This window comes from Sceloporus undulatus, chromosome 2 (assembly GCF_019175285.1).
Source record: "Sceloporus undulatus isolate JIND9_A2432 ecotype Alabama chromosome 2, SceUnd_v1.1, whole genome shotgun sequence".
In the NCBI taxonomy this organism is placed as follows: Eukaryota; Metazoa; Chordata; class Lepidosauria; order Squamata; family Phrynosomatidae; genus Sceloporus; species Sceloporus undulatus.
The window spans coordinates 219,540,834-219,558,647 of record NC_056523.1 but is presented as its reverse complement, the minus strand read 5'-3'; the positions used below and the strand labels follow the sequence as shown (position 1 = coordinate 219,558,647).

Genomic DNA, 17,814 nt, shown 5'->3' with positions numbered 1-17,814 from the left:
AACATACCCCAGTAACGCTTGCCTTTCTGCATTAGATAAACATAGGCCAAAGGACTGGGCAACCTCTGTGGCCTACAGGCCAGTTTTCTGCCTCCTACACCCAATATGGGTTGCACCTCCCTCCACTTCCCATTTTGTAAAACCCCTTCTGCATAAACTAGCTGGGGAGTGCACTTGGCTGTAATGGCAAACAGCTGCTTATTGCAGGAGCAGTAACTCCATGCTTCACCCCAAATATATCTGGCCCAGAGGTGGACTCCAGAAGCCATATAAAAGGGGAAGGGCTGTATGCATAGACAGTTTGTCCAGTTTCTTACAAAAGTTGTCTGCCTTGTTTTAGTTCTGTACAAAAATGATGCCGAGAAAAGTGTTCAGTACATTTTTTTCCCCTCGTCCTTCATTTCTTTATCTTTTTAAGAACAAGAGAGAAACAAAAAGGTAACACAAGTAGTGAGAATCCGGAAGACAACTGTTAAGTGACTTGTGCATCAGGACAAGACGAACAATTCTAATAATGCAAATAAAAAGAAGACAACTGAGACCTCTTCCATATGATCTGGGAAATTTAAACTCGGAGGGGGAATGAAATATCTGTAATTGGGGACAAAAATTAAAAAGACAATAGCAATAATACAGCAAAGAACTAGATAAAAGATGACAGATTATTTCAAGGAAGAAGCATTTGAAGATGAACCCACAAATATAAAAACTGGAAAAGGCTCTCAGAGCACATGGGAGAAAAACATTACAAGGAACAGATGGTATACCAATAGAACTCTTCAAGCTAGATAAAATCCACTCAAATTCTAATTAAAATCTGCCAACAAATATGAAAAACAAAATAATGGCCCACAGACTGGAAACAACTGATATATGTTCCAATAGTAAGTAGCAATATCGAGTACATTTCTGTACCACTTATCAGTGAACTAACACTCTAAGCGGTTTACAATGTGTAAGCCAACGATCAAGAAAGGGGACACGGGATTGCATTAATCACAGGACTATCGCATTAATTTCCTTTGCAAGTAAAGTGATGCCCAAAATTCTACTAAAAAGACTTTTACCATATATGATGTAAGAAATGCCACATGTCCAAGCTGGGTTCAGAAAAGGAAGAGGCCCTAGGTATCATACAACACGTATCCTATGGATAGTGTTATGCACCTAAGACTTTCTGAATATAATCAGCCTGTGCTTTGTAGATTTCAACAGTCTCTTTGACTGCATAGATCATGAGAAATTATGGTTTGCTCTAAAACAAAGCCTGATGTTCTTTGTGGCACTCCCATTTGTTTTGGGGTGCACTATAATATGCAAACTACACAATTATTATGCAGAACATAGATGGAAATCTAGATTAGACTTTGTGGAAGGAGGCCTGAAAACTGGAGGAAGGAACATCCAAAATTTAAGATAAGCAGATGAGACCATGCCAGAAGCAGAAAATAGCACAGCCTTGTAATGACTGTAGAGGCAAGAAATAAACAGCAAAAGCAAGGTTACAGTTAAACATGAACAAAAACAATGACCACACATGATTTACACAGCTTTAAGGTAGCTGATGGACATGGAAATAATAAAAAGATTTTCTATACCTTTGCTGAATCATAAGTTAAAATGGAGACTACAGTCAAGAAATCTGAAGACTAGAACTTGTAAGAAAGGCTATGAAAGTACTAAACAAGATCCTTCAGTGTAACAATATATCATTGAATAGCATGGTAAGGATTGTCCATCCCATAACATTTCCAATTTCTATGTATGGTTGTGGAAGCTGGACAGTGAAGAAAATGGATCCAAAGAGTATCAACTCATTTGAAATGTGGTGCTGGAGGAGAGTTCTATGGATACTGTAGAATGCCAAAATGACCAATAAATGGTCCCCAAAGCAAAACAAGCCTGAGGTTTCCCTAGAAGCCAAAATGTCCAAACTAGGCCATTGTATTTTTGGACATATCATGAGATGACATGACTCCTTAGAACAGCAGTTCCCAAATTTTATTGGGCCGTGCCCCCCCCTGCGGCCGGAAGGCCCCCCCCCCCCCCCCCCCCCCCCGATTGGTTGGGAGGCCAGGAAGGAGTGGGAGTTTGGGCCGCCTACAAGCCGCAGCGGCCTTTGCAGCCAGAAGTTCCACCCCTTCCCGGCCTCCCAACCAACCAGGGAAGCTGCTGGCCAGAAGGACCTCTGGCTCAAAAGCTGCTGGAAACTCCTCCTCTTCCAGCATCGGCCAGGCCTCCTCTGGACTGCCGCCACCACGCCGCAGCTGCAATTATTATTATTATTAACCTTTATTTATGAAGCGCTGTAAATTTACACAGCGATGTACATGCAATCTTTTTAGTTAGATGGTTCCCTGCGCTCGGGCTTACAATCTAAAAAGACATGACACAGAAGGAGAAGGGAGTGGAGACGGGAAAGGGTAAGAGGTCCAGCAGTTCCTCTCTACCTCCAAGGCCTGGACCAAGGCAGATGGACTGAAGGGAGGATTGGCTTCAAAATGGAAGGTTAATCATTATCCAGGGAAAATACATACTCACAAGTAGGATAATACATATACAGTACATAGGAATACAGGAAATGGATCGATAAACAGGCAACAAAAGAACATCAGATAGTAAGCGACAATTATGCAATGCCTAAGAAGGCTTCTCTGAACAGGATGGTTTTCAACTCCGTTTTGAAGCTGGTTAAAGAAGTGGTGGCTCTTGCTTGTGGAGGAAGAAGGTTCCAGGAGTGAGGGGCAGCAAGTGAAAGGGGGCGAATCCGGGATGGGGCAGAGGAAATCCTGGGCTGAGACAGGAGCCCTTTACTACCAGAACGGAGGGCCCTGGTGGGAAGGTGAGGAGAAAGAAGGTCTGATAAGTAAGGAGGGGCCAGTCCATGGAGGGTTTTGAATGTCAACAGCAGGAGCTTATACTGAATGCGGAAAGGGAGAGGGAACCATATAGTAGCAATGGTGGCAGCAGCGGCCATGCGGAAGAGGAGGAGGCAGCAGCCCCAGTCCTGTGCAATGGCGGCTGCCGCGGCCGCATTAAGAAGGAGGAGGAGGAGGAGGCTGCAGGCCAGAGGAGGCCTGGCTGCTTGGAGGGGGAGGAGGAGGGGTGGTCGACTCCTGAAGGGGTTGCGACCCACAGGTTGGGAACCCCTGCCTTAGAAATTAATAGTACTTGATAAAGTAGGAGGAAGCAGGAAAAGAGGAAGACCATATTCTAAGTAGCTAAACTAAATTAAGGAAGTCACTGCCTTGAGTTTGCATGACCTGTTTCTGACAGGTGTCTTGTAGGTCTTTCATTCATGGGGTCACCATAAGTCAAAGCTCACTTGACAGCAAAATTGCTGGACAATTGCTCACAAAAACCTTACACATTTCTGCTTTAATTACCTTCTCTTGCTCAGTGGCACATACTAGTTTCATCACACATTTTGTTTTTCTTTTAGTTACAGCATGATACATTGGAACAAAGCTTGTTGTATAGGTTTTCACATTCTTTTCCCCATACGTAGATTTGGCTTCCTCTAAAAAAGATGAAGTGTTTGATTACAAAAAGAAGAATCGTAGCATTTTTTGCTTCAAACAGCAACAACTGCCTTCTTTTGCAGACTGTTGTAACCTAGAGCTGTAGGACTGAATACCAAGTATGTTTACTTAGTCCAGGGAGAATCCATGCAATGAATTAAAACTGCTAAGCTAAAAGCAAATGTTCTACAGTTTGCAATTTCAGTGTTTGCAATTCACAGTCCAAACCATCTGAAGATGAAAGGATAAACACTGCCCCAATTCACTCATAGTGATAGTTGCTATATATTTTTAAAATGCTCAGACTGTAAAACTCATGACATAATAAAGGCTAAATGTTTCTTATACTGAAGTTCAGGAGACCTCATATGTGCTGAAGGGAAGCATTTAAGAATGATGGAGAGGAAGTATGCAATTCTAAAGTCTGTATTTGGGAGAAGGGCAGCATTTAAGCCAAAATAAATAACTAAATATTTTGTTCATAATACTGTATAGAGGTTTTACCAGGAATACATCCTTGCTGAACCACTTTAGAATATTTTCTTCTTTTTTTGTTTGCAAGGTTTAATTTAGTTTAAATAGTTTTATTAACTTTTCCATTACTTTATAAATATAATATGTCTACAAATATAATATTGCAATTAACTTCCTCCTTCTCATCCCCAAATGTTATTTAGTGGGCCTAAGTATATACCACTGCCAATCACTGTGGGTATAGTTTGTCTTTGAAGTGCTGGTCAAAGGATCTGAAATATTTTCTATTAGAACTGGAATACAGAAGCTATGGTTTTCCAGATGATGCGCACATCATCCTTGATCATTGTCAATGCTGACCATGGCTGAAGGGAGTCCAGAATCCTCTGGAGGGCCACATGTTCCCCATCTGTCCTAGAACAATGTATAAAAGGGAAACCTCATACCACAGATGCTAAGGCTTTTTATTTGTTTGTCATTTTTTTTATAGCAGGGTTTATATTTTGTTCACTAAAACTTAAGAGCAAAGAGACGAGAGCCAAAATCCCACCTTCAGTTAGTCCAATCGTTCCAATGGGTGGATGACTGAAGACCACGGTAGGGATGTTCGTGTAGTCAAGTTTAGAATCTTCTTTACCTTCAAACAACCTGTGTGCCAGTTTCCTTCCTGCTGCTATTGCAACTGTAAGAACGAAATCTCGGCATATTACTGAATAAAGCTGTGTCCATATCCATTTGCATGCATGTCATTCATTGAAAAGGGCTGTAGTATAGGAGTGGTGTACAACTGTACTTACATGAATCAGACAAAAGCAGATGGGAACCAGCAGATTTCCCAATGTTATTACACTGCAATTCCCAGCATTCCTCACCACTGGCTATAATGGCTAGACCTGCTGGGAACTGAAGTTCAGCACCATTTGGAGGGGTGCATGATTCCCATCCCTGCACTAAACAGAATTGGCAAACTCCTATCAATCAATTCCTCCTAGAAAATCAAGTTACAGAACTTCCACATCGAAGAGCTATGTATCTGGAACAGTGTTTATACCATAAGATATGGATTAAATTGGGAAGACTGATCTGCCCAAAGCAATTCAGAATGCTCTAGATAGAGGATATGAGCATTATATGCCAAGCCTCAGATGTATTTCAACTTCTTAGGTAATGGGACAATCTTAAGAAGAATCTAGCTGAACAGGGACAGTGTAACAAAAGTCATCAAGGGACCAAGCAAAGAAGCTGGAGCAAAAGGATCAAACGGCGTATATAAGAATCCTTTCCACAGTGACCACCCAGATGTCTATGGAAAGGACAATAGCAATGTGTGTTGCTGTTTTCCAGCTATGTGAACTCAAGAAGTATGCTATTCCTGCTCCCTGTAGTAGTTGATACTCGAGATGACTAACAGCCACTGCTTTCTCTGTAATCCCTGAAATTTTCCTGCTCCTTTAAAAACACTCTTTTCTGCTTCGTTTCTTAGTCTTTTTTTGAACTGTACAAAATATTTCACAGTCATCCTACGCATTTGTATAAATGCACCAAGGTGCTGGCAGTTTCATTTTCAATCCCTTTTTTAATGATCCCACACATGAAATTAACCTCTTCACAAATTGAGTCAAAATGTCCATTGAGCTCTCCCTCTGAATGGCCAAGATTTCTTTCTTGCTTGGCTCAGATCCTGTTAGGTGAATGTATTTCTGAAACACAGAGCTTACACCAAATCCAAACACGCAATTTTGTGATCTGGTGTGACTTTGGTTTTTGTCTGTTGGTGTCACCCCTTTTTAGTTATATTCCATAAAGCATACAGAAAGGTTGGTGAAGCGAAAAAGAATGCAGGCAGTTGCCTCACTAGTCCCACATCCTTTCAGAGTACTTCTCACTATTCTACATTTCTGGTGAAAAACATATAGGTTCCCACAGAGCATTATCCAAAAAACAAGAACAACACATTACCTGGTGTTAGAAGTGCTCTCCCACATACATCTCCAAGAGCATAGATCCCCTTCCTGGTGGTATTTTGGAACTCATCAACAATAATGTGATTCATTCCATCTACTTTAATATCCTAATGTGGAGAAGGAAAATTGAAGTCAAAGCTGGTATCCAAAATAAATGTATGTAAAACAAACAGGACTTCAGAATCTTGGGTATCAAGACTAACTTTTTAGAAAAATAGTATGAAATAATGACAAGGGAAAGCTGGTCTTCTTCTCCCCACCTAACTTTAGTGAGGAACGTGTATAGGACATAAAGGGTAGTTATGGCAGTCACTTGTGTATGATCTCGTTGACAGAATTGCAGAATAACAGGAAAGCCCCCCAATCTCTACAGACCAAGTAGCAGCCACTGTGATCAACAGGGGTCTGTTTCCTTGTTGACAGGGAAGCAGCTGGCTGACAGTTCCTTCCATGCCCATTTACATGGCACAAGGGGGAATTCCGATGCCTATCAAACTGGAGATCACTCACGGGAAGAGATGGGACTAACAGTAAGCTGCTTCCGGAGCAACTGAGGAACAGGCCCCCATATTATTATTATTATTATTATTATTATTATTATTATTAAATTTTATTGATTTAAAATATCAACATACAAACGAATACACAGACATAAAAAACAAAGTTAACACATATAAACATACAAACATCCATATACGACAATGCATCCCGTAAATTCAGTAACTCATTTTCATTACATAATAACAAATTGGTTTGTCAATTTATAGTGAATAGAAACAAATGATAATAGATTCAGTCTAAAAAAATCAAGCAACATAAAACGTAAGTGTATTTCTAGCAAGGCTCACCATTGCACTGACAGAGCTTTCTTCAATTTACAATCTTTTCATTAATTTGCAATATAAACACTGTATACACAGAGGGAGTCTTCTTATCATATTACATAGAGATGTATACTACCTTTGTTCTAACTGGATCTCCACCATATCAGTATTTTAACCTGTATTAGTCAAACTTTTATCAGTTTTGTAGTCAGGTGGCCCCATTCATTTTCTAAATATTTAAACACTTTGTTCCAAACATCTAAGAATTTATCTGATTCCTCATCTCTCAACTTTCTAGTTAGTTTAGCTAACTCAACACCCCATATAGCTTTAGAAGCCATTCCTCAGTGCAAGGGACGCTCTTATTTTTCCAACACTTCGCATATAATAATAATAATATAATAAAGCTTTATTTATATACCGCTTTTCCAAGCAGATCAAAGTGGTTTACAAATCAAACGAGAAATACATATTACAACATTGCAGTATGTGCATAGTAAAAATTACAGTTACTTATACATTACTATAAAATTCCTTAAAATCACATATAAAAACAGTTGTAATGTCTATCGGTCGTAATTAAACATCCTGAGATGATTTCCATCAGGGAATAACTTTCTACAAAGAGTCAGGAGGATATGCTGACCGGAAAAGATGTGTCTTCAAGGCTTTTTTAAAGGCATCTAAGGTGGAGCTAAGCCGAATCTCCTCCGGAAGTTTGTTCCAGAACATTGGAGCTGTAGAAGTAAATGCTCTTGGGTGAGTTGATGTCAGTCTCACCTTAGGGTACTCAAGTAAGCATTTCCCTGATGTCCTGAGAGTGCGGGGCGGGTTGTGTAGGGAGAGGCGCTCCCTCAAGTAACTCAGGCCCAAGCCATGTAGGGCTTTATAGGTAATAACCAACACTTTGTATTGAGCCCGCAAGCTAATAGGCAGCCAGTGAAGAGATCTTAATAAGGGAGTTATGTGGTCCGACCTTGAAATTCCAGCGATCAATCTGGCTGCAGCATTTTGAACTAGCTGAAGCTTCCGAACCTGGTACAAAGGTAGCCCCATGTAGAGCGCATTACAGAAATCCAAGTGAGAGGTTACCAGTGCGTGAACTACTGTTTCAAGGTCCTTTCGGTCCAGGCAGGGACGCAGTTGGCATATCAGCCGAAGCTGGTACCAAGCACTCCTGGCCATCGCATCCACCTGGGTTGATAATTGTAGGGATGAGTCCAGGAGTACTCCCAAACTGCAAACTTTGTCCTTTAGGGGAAGTTGACCCCGTCCAGGAATGGATGGCAGATTTCCCTATCAGGACTTGGGGTACCTATCACAAGTACAGTGGTGCCTCGGGTTACGAAATTAATTCGTAACGCGGCCGCTTTCGTAACCCGAAAAGCCTTCGTAAGCCGAATTGCCATAGGCGCTAATGGGGAAAAGCCGCGATTCCGTGCGAAAAAGCCGAAAAAAGCACCAAAAGTTTTTTCGTAACCCGAAAAAACATTCGTAACCCGGAACAATAATTCCCTATGGGATTTTTTCGTATCCCGAAAATTTCGTAACCTGGGTATTTCGTATCCTGAGGTACCACTGTACCTCTATTTTCTCTGGATTCAACTTGAGTTTGTTTTCCCTCATCCAGCCCATTACAGGTGTCCAGAGGAGAGATGCCATCCTTAGTCACTGTGTCAGTCGGAGACATAGAGAGATAGATCTGGGTGTCATCAGCATACTGATAGCACCGTGCTCCATGTCTCTGGATGATCTGTCCCAGCATCTTCATGTAAATATTAAACAGCATGGGGGACAGAATGGTGCCCTGAGGGATGCCAAATATCAGCTCTCTTTTCCGAGAGCAACTGTTTCCCAGCCTCACCATCTGGAATCTTCCCGAGAGGTAGGAACAGAGCCACTGGAGCACAGTGCCACCAATACCCAACTCTCTCAGGCGTTCCAGAAGGATACCATGGTCTATAGTATTGAAGGCCGCTGAGATGTCCAAGAGCACCAACAGGGTCACACTTCCCCTGTTGATACTCAAACGGAGATTATCGACTAAGGCGACCATAGCAGTCTCAATTCTGTATCCTGCCCTGAAGCCGGTTTGAAATGGGTCCAGATAATCGGCTTCATCCAAGACGGCTTGGAGTTGAAAGGCAACTGCCCTCTCAATCACCTTGCCCAAAAAAGGCAGTAAAGAGACCGGTTTATAATTACTCATCTGCAAGGGGTCCAGGGAAGGTTTCTTCAAAATTGGTTTCACTTCAAAATTGGTTTTAAGGCAGTTGGAAATATACCCTCCCGGAGAGAAGTATTAATTATAGAGAGTAATGAAGATTATAGAGAGTAATGAAGATTTTATTACTTCTCCTCCCTGAACGGTCAGCCAGGATGGGCAAGGGTCAAGAGGACAGGTCGTCCTTTTTACACAGCCAAGGAGCTTGTCCATGTCCTCGGTATTCACAAACTCAAAGCGATCCAGTATAACCTTGTTTCCAGAGATAATTCTGGCTGATGAAATCATATAAAACAGAACACAATCATATATTGTTTTCCAACGGTTCATCAATCATATTTAACAAATATATATATATATCCGGCTTATTGTCAAGTTTGATGTTTAGTATCTTATTAATTAATCTGCAAATTTTTGTCCAATATTTTGATGCTTTTCTACACCTCCACCACATGTGATATAATGTTCCTTTTTTTCTTTTTATACTTCCAGCATCTATTGCTGATGTTTCTGTATATTTTACAAATTTTCTCGGGTGTTAAATACCAATGGTAACATACTTTATAGAAGTTTTCTCTGATGTCTTGGCACAAAGTATAATTTACTCCTTTTGACCATGAGTTTTCCCATTGCTTTTAATCTAATGTCTTACCAATGTTTTGAGCCCAAGACACCATATCACTATTTCATCCTCTGTTTACAATTTTAACAAACATTTATACAAAGCTGATATCATTGCAATTTTTTTGACCATAAGATATCATCAAGCTCTGATTTTGTACCACCTATCCCGCTTTTTTTGAGATCAATCTTAAACCTCTTGTTTAATTGCCAGTATAAAAACCAATTATTCACTTTGCCTTCTGATCTTAATTAATCTAATGGTTTGATGACATATGTTCCTTGAGATGGTCTTAACAGATCCGCATATTTCTGCCATATTTTGTTTCTCCGTGGATCAGTCCTAAACAAGGTTTCATGTGGTGAGGCCCACAAAGGAATCCCTGAACATATTAACTTTTTATATTCGAGAAACAGGCTCCCATTGATCACAGCAGCTGCTTCCCAGGTTTGGCCAGGAATCACTGCATAGCACCACAACATGGTGTTTACACATATATATCTCCCATATAGGATTCCAGTCAAAATAGATAGTGCATTAATGTAAAATAAAATAAAAATCATTTCTACTCACCAGATGGTCAAGATTTAGTCCCTTTGAGTTGGGCTCTCTACCAATGGCCCACAGGAGACAATCAACATCATCAATGATATTAACGGTAGGTTTTTGACTGAGAGGAGAGGACACTACAGTTACTGCTAGCCGTCCTGAAGGTGACTTTGTGACCGACCTAACCTGTTGAGAAAGGAGATGACTGAAGAAGGAGAGAATAAGACTATGCAATGCATTCATCACGAAGAGAAAGTACAAGTAGCAAATTAGATTTTAAGGCTTAAAACAGTCTGCTTTCATTTAAAGAAAATGAAGGAGGAATTATGTGGGCAACACTTTCCAAAATTTTAAGAAATCTGAAGGGTGGCCAAATACTTTTTCAGAGGATGGTGCCTGGATTGTCCTGCAGTGTTTCACTGTTTTCAACAAGCAGAGTAAGTTATACAAAACTGTAACTGTTATAAAATAAATTATCCATTACAGATTACAGAAGCAATATCTTATTCAAAATTTACTTAGCTGACCATTAGTCAACTAATATCATTTTTTAAAAAAAACCCAAGAGTATTTACTGCTCACCTGAGTCTGGTTATTTTTTTCAGGTTTTTAATGTTTGCCTCAACTAAAAGGTCCATCTACTGTGCTGTCTGTCTTGGTGTATTCTGTACAGTGCCCACAAGCTATTGGTAACCACATCCAAATAGATGGCGAGAATACAGCAGGGATAAAGCAACTGTGGGTGTCACAGTGACCGGGGTGGGGAGAGAAATCAGCACTAATGGCAGCCATCACTGTTCGGAGAGAAAACTGCTCTGCCTTTTCCTCAGCCACTCTGGAGTCAGCAGAACAGCTTTCTCTCCTGACACAAATGGCTTTTTTAGTGTGCCTTAAAGTCATTTCTGACTGATGGCAACCCTAAGGCAAAACTACGATGATTTTTTTCTTGGCAAGTTTCTTCAGAGAGGGGCTTGCCCTTGCTATGCCATGGGGCTGAGAGACTGTGACTTGCCCAAGGCCACCCAGTGGGTTTCATGGCACAGCCATGAGTTGGTTGAGATAAGGGGATTTTTAACTGTTAAGGCTATAAAAATAATGAAAGATTATAACACTGGAGCCCAGTATAAATTATGCTGGCTGGCATCCTTATTAGCTTATGCAGTGAGCCTTTGGTATCCAGTGGGATTTGGTTCAAGGACCCTGCCATGGACACCAAAATCCACTGATGCGTAAGTCCCATTAAATAAAATGCCCTTAAAAGAGAGACTTTCCCAAACCAGAGGTGTGTTCCTGCAACTGCGGCACCAGGGACTCCCATGGGCTTTGTGAGGGCGACTAATCACCGACTTCAGCAAAGTGCCATCTGTGTGTGTGAGTATATGGGTGTGTATGTGTGAGAGAGAGCTCTCTTGATACTTAATGTCTGTGTTATTTTTGTGATTTAATAAATGTTACATGCATAGTGGCTAAAACCAGATTTGGTGTCTCAAGTGTCTGTGTCAGCTCTACTTTGGTACGTTCTTAAGAATAGAAGGTTTTCACCACACGCTCTCAGGATCAAAGAATTTGTTTTAACCCTTTTTGGAATAACAACTTTGCCACTGCTGGTTAAAAAATGGTATAACGTGTGTCTGGTGCTTTCTCTCATATAATGTTAAATAAGGATCTTTTATATATAATCTCAAAGGAAGAAGTTAAACAAAGTACTTCTAACTGGTAAATTACAAGTTATCTCAGGATATTAGAGAATGCAGGTCAATTAAAAGGAAACACTAATGCATCTACACACCAATGAAAGCCAGAATCATTCAGCACTATTCTTTTTAAAAATATGATTTATGATAATTAAAAGTTTACTATTTAAGCTAGACATATAGGCAAGAAGAAGTGCTCAAATACCTTTGAATGTTTCCAGATTTCTATACCACTATGCTCCAACTCTTCAGTGCAGTTTGTACTGATCATTGAATCAAAATTTCTCAACACCTTTATAGAAAAGCATACATATCAAGTCACAGATACACTGCTCATTTTTTTAAAAAAACATATGCTCTCTCACTTTTTTGAACTAGTGTAGCACAGTGAGGAAAACAAACAGAAACTGGGAAGTCTGCAGTTCACAAAAATCACAAAAGCCAAAATTCTCCCAGCTCCTTCTCGCTCTCCAGATCTGCAATATGTGGCTAACACTGGCTTCAATAATGTGTAACAAGAAAGAATTGTAGGTTTTTTGTGGGATTTTTGGCTATGTGGCCATGTTCTAAAAGAGTTTATGCATTCTCTGAAGATGCTAGCCACAGATGCCGGCAAAACATCAGGAATAAACTCTTCTAGAACATGGCCTCATAACCCAAACCCCCCCCCCCCCACATGTATGCCAGCCATGAAAGCTTTCGACTTCACATAAGAATTACTTTTTAAAAAGAACTTTCCAAGCGCAACTTCTTGAAGAGTCTTTAGGATTAAAACTGCAAGATAAGCATTAATTATGCACCCTTTGGATGAGCCAATTTTAGTGTAAACAGACAATCTGCCTACTCCCTCTGTGAGCTAATACTGTACACACCCAACTATAGTGAAGTTTTGAGAACTCAACTCTCACATTATATGGAGGGCCCAGTGACTTCTGTGGCTTCAAGAGCATTATAGCAACTTTAATTGATAAATCAATTGCAAGTGTTCTCGGACAGGAATAGCTTGGCTTACAGACGTTCAGGCACTGGTAACCTTAAAACTGAACGATTACAATGTGTAGTATGTATGGCTGCCCTTAAAACTGATCCAAAAACTGCAGCTAATGCAAAATGTTTCAGCTAGGCATCCAAGTGGGACAACCTGCCAGGAGCAGGTAACATCTCTGCTGAAAGATTTGCATTGGCTGAGTATTTCCTAGCAGGTCATCTTAAGGTTTGTTGTTAGTTTATAAATCCCTAAACAATTTGTATCCTGGTTAGCTGAGAGAGTGCCTTCTACCTTACAAACCCATTTGGAATTTGGAATCATGTGTAGAGATTCTCTTGGTATGGCCATGTATTCCTAAGTTCTGCTTTGCATTCATTCGGAGCAGGGCATTTTAGTGTGATGGCTCCTACTACGTGGAATGTTCTTTCCTGAGAAAATGGACATGCTTCAACTATTGCTAGCTTTAGATGCATGTTCAAAACTTAATTATTTGTGCAACATTTCCCTGTTTGGTGCAATCTGATATCCATTTCAAGGACCACATAAAGGCCTAGATTCTGCATTGTGTGCATACATGTGATCTGTACCCACAGCTCCGTACCTCTCCCCCACCCATCTGTTGTCAAGCCCTGTGGGGAGGGCTGTCACAGTTATTTAATGGCCATAGAGAGGTGATCAAACAGCAGGGACTGTTGCCCTTTCTTGCTGTAGTTCTGCAGAAGGAAAGGAAAAGGAGCAATTGTGTTCCTTTTTCCTCTGGACAGAAAACTGCAGCAGAGAGAGCAGCCAGTCCATGCTACTTGGTCCTTCCATTTTACCGCTGTGGCCATTTGAGGGTCATAGCAGTGTCCTTGGCCAAGGACAAGAGTCTGAACCAAGTGCAAGGCTTTAAGTCTCATCCAAAACAAGGCCGATACACACAGAACCTTGAGTTACACGTGTATATCATTTGCCAAGGAGTGTATGCTAACTGGTGCATGTTGTATATTTTTTTTTTACTGTTTCACACTGCTTCCAAATTTATGTATCTAAGTGGCATGTAAATAAATAAACACAAGTTCTACCAAATGCAAGTATGGCTTCAGACATGTGACACACCAAGAAGACAAAGATGCAATTTGCTACGTAATATGATGAACCAGTACAAACTCAGGAGACAAGCTTGATCCAACTCAAAAAAACAAAAACAGTATTGTTTTTACCATCACTCATAACCAACACACTTCATGATAGCCAGGCCAATGAAAAGGTATATGAGTCTACCTTACTTACCTTATCGTAACGCACCAGTAAGGATGTCTTTGAGCCTAAAGCTGAAAGGATTCCAGCTATCTCTACTGCTATATATCCAGCCCCAACAATAACACTACGCCTAAGAGAAAGAATAAACAATTGCTCACACAAACATAGATGTACATGCATGCATAAGGCTATATGAATTTGATACAGATTATACCAGCAGTGTGAAATCTGTAGCACTGATACAACAAGATGTTACATAGGTTATTCTCCACAAGTTTGCAGTTTACAGTATGAGGAGATTACTGACCTGATCTCTCAGCTAATTAAACTTTATAATAGAAAGAGAGTGTGTGTGCGTGCGTGTGTGTGCGTGTTGTGTAAGTATAAAGTAACAATCCACAACCAACATGCTATATACACAAAAGTGCAACTTACTTGGGCAACTCTTCTAGTTCAAAGAAACCATCGCTAGTAATCCCCAAGTTGGCCCCTACAAAGCAATGAGACATTGTCTGAATATTTAAGCTCATTAAGTTTGTAAGGGTGTGTGTGTATCAGCAAAAATTCTTTCTGCTGACAGCTCCCTCCCTAGTACAAGACCATTTCAAACAACCAGCTAAACATAAAGTAAAAATATTATAAACCTATCACACATGTACATTAATCAGAGAGCTAGGATTAACAGGTCTCCCTACAAAGTGCACACGGTGATAAAACTGGTTTTGCTGCCATGATATAGCTGGAATGGAGATTATTAATAAATACACGTACCCATATCAGAAGACAAACGTCATAACAAGAACCCACATTAAAAAGGAAGGATGGAAAACACACACACACTCACACACTGAATGCTATACCTAGGGTGGCAGACATGTCAAAGGAACCAAATCAAATATTATAAAAATCTTCCCGATATCCTCCAGACTATCATGAATCTACCTATGGATCATGAATTTTCCCCTAAACATAATATTACTATTTTACTCTAGTACTCTAACTACTAATACTCTAGTAATAGTACTTCAGTAATAATAGTCATTACCCCTAGCTGGAGTGCCATAAGACCAGGGATTCAATTCAGATATTTTCTAATTAGCCTTCTGTGAGCTGCCTTGGGTCCTACTCTGGGAGAAAGGCGGCATATAAATGAAATAAAATATAAACCAACAAACAAAGCATACAAATATTTACCTGGTATCTCACTTTCACTGGGGATCAAAGGTTGCCCACCAGTAGCTACCAGGATGTGAGGTGCTGTATATTTTTTACCATCAACTTCAACTGTGGGTTCCTGATCAGCTGTGAAGGATGCATAGCCATGGATAGTTTCTACACGAGCCTAGTAAAACCCAAGTTTGATCAAATAGGTTAGTGTATATAGTTTGACAGCTGAAATGGGTATGCGCCTTCAAATGACCTGTAGAACTATGGTGAGCCCATGACTTTCATAGGGTTTTCTTAGACAAGGAATACTCAGAAATGTTTTTGCTATTTCCCTCCTCTGAAATATATCCTACAGTACCTGGGATTCATTGGCAGTCTCTCATCTAAGTACTAATCAGAGCTGACCTTGCTTAGCTTCCAGGATCAGGTGGGATCTGGTACCTTTAGGGTATTGAGGCCAAAATGGCCTCAATATCCTCCCCACACAAAGACATCTGTCTCCTTGCCATCATACTGTTTTATAGCTGGAATACAAGCTGCTGTTCTCTATTGTCTACTTAGTATATTTAAATACTGTAGCTGAAATCTCTGAAGAAATCCAAATGGGTATATAAATCCAAATGGGTATATAGTTGATCAATGTCCCATGAAAGTGTAGAACTGTCAGTTGATTTATATACTTGAACCTACCACTCTCTTTCCACAGAATTCCTGAAAAGATCTAATAGGGCTTTCTGACAGGAAAGAAAGTACAGTGGTACCCCGGGATACGAAATCACCGCGTTACGAAATTTCCGGGATACGAAAAAATTAAATAGGAAAAAACTGTTCCGGGTTACGTTTTTTTTTTTCGGCTTACGAAAAAAAATTTGGTGCTTTTCAGCGCTTTTTCGCACGAAATCGCGGCTTTCAGCGCTAGCGGCTATGGCTTTTTCGGCTAGCGAAATCTTTCGGGTTACGAACGGTGCCGCGGAACGAATTACATTCGTAACCCGGGGTACCACTGTATAACATTTTCAGGATTATCTCCTGAACCCATTAAAGTTAAGAGAGTATCAAGTCAATACAGTGAAGACAGAAATACAACAGCCTAAGTATGCCTCACTGCCTGATCTTCTCGTAATAATCTCCAAGCAGCATTTCAGATCCTAAGCAAAGGTGAAATGTCAAGAGAGGAGGTTTTATAAAATGCATTTGCTCTTCAAATAAAGAGTTTCTTTTGAGATTGCTTAAAACAAAATATGAACTTTAATCAACAAATCCTCTTTTCACACAGTGAAACAAAGAGTTAACAGCAGAAAGAATGAGTTTAAGATTGGTTGGGACACAGAATAGGACCATTTACAAACCTTGTCCAAATTATTTTGATAGATCTCATTCAGTCGCTTCACATAAGCATCACGCTTTTCTTTAATTACTCTGTAATAAAATGAGTTTTATGTCACAAAGTTTCTCTCTCTCTCTCTTTCTCATACCAGAGCTAAATCTTTTCAATTTATTGCTTATTATTAGGATTTATTCCCTACATTTCAAATATGATTCCTAGTAGAGCTTATAATACCATCCCAAATTTACAATACAAAGCAAGAGATAAGTACATTAAGGACACAAAATCGTTTATAAAGCCAATCAGGACAAACAAATCGAGAAGATCAACCAGTTTTCTGCTTGCTTCAAGTATTGTATCTTTATGTATCAACTAAAAACCACTTATGATGGCGCAATTAGTTATTTTACCATTGACTGAGTTGCTGTAATGCTACAAGACAGCTCTGTGAATCATTCTGTATATTTCAGTGGAACAATCTTATTATAATTTGCCAGTAGATACACCCATTCATCACATGTGTCTTTGCTACAGTTTGCCAATTTTGATGCTATGGCAAATCTGCTGTAGGTAGCTTCCTATCATAGTATCTAAACAGCTGAGTTTTTGAGCAGTAAAAAGAGAAGAGGACAGAGAAAAGGACCATGGCATCACTATTTTACAGCACAGAAATCTGCCCATATGCTAAAAAGCCAAACATTTAAGACCATTTCACACTTGCTGCGGCACTACTATTTGCTGTGTCTAAATCAGTGCTTTCTAAACAAAGAGATATAGCACCAATGGCAGGAGTACATTTCTATATACTGTAGTTAAAAATGCAAAATTTCCAGAAATTTTGAAGCTATGGGAAAATCTCTGCTTTTTTCTGTCAAACCCCCCCCTCCCCCACCGGGCAAAGAAAATTGTTTGGGGAAATGCAGTATTAGAGTTTAAAAATCACTTTGTTACTATGTTAGAAACATAAAATGAATTATATATAAAACTTGGGCAGACAAAATTATCATGTTTGATATATTACAAGAACAGCATATTCTCAAAATTATTACAAAAATAATTTATTTTTTTATTTTTTACAAATGGAACTGTAAAGAACAACTGAAGTACAAGGATCCTTTTTTTGTTTTGCCAATTTAGCAAGAGCTGGCAAAAGAAAGACAGAAGAAACCATTGACATTAGTAAAACAAAGAAAATGATTTTGTCTACACTAATTTTCC

General features: G+C 39.8%; 1 protein-coding gene across 1 annotated transcript in view; it reads right to left on the bottom strand.

Annotated features, from left to right (window-relative positions):
* GSR (glutathione-disulfide reductase) overlaps positions 1-17,814 on the bottom strand; it is a 30,558-nt gene that overhangs the window by 486 nt on the left and 12,258 nt on the right. The window contains exons 4-12 of the mRNA XM_042451362.1: positions 16,619-16,688; positions 15,297-15,444; positions 14,538-14,592; positions 14,133-14,232; positions 12,078-12,164; positions 10,203-10,364; positions 5,955-6,066; positions 4,546-4,677; positions 3,387-3,520 (exon numbers count right to left, since the gene is read on the bottom strand). Of these exons, the coding sequence (XP_042307296.1) occupies positions 3,387-3,520; positions 4,546-4,677; positions 5,955-6,066; positions 10,203-10,364; positions 12,078-12,164; positions 14,133-14,232; positions 14,538-14,592; positions 15,297-15,444; positions 16,619-16,688 (1,000 nt within the window). The remainder of the gene's footprint in view (positions 1-3,386; positions 3,521-4,545; positions 4,678-5,954; positions 6,067-10,202; positions 10,365-12,077; positions 12,165-14,132; positions 14,233-14,537; positions 14,593-15,296; positions 15,445-16,618; positions 16,689-17,814) is intronic.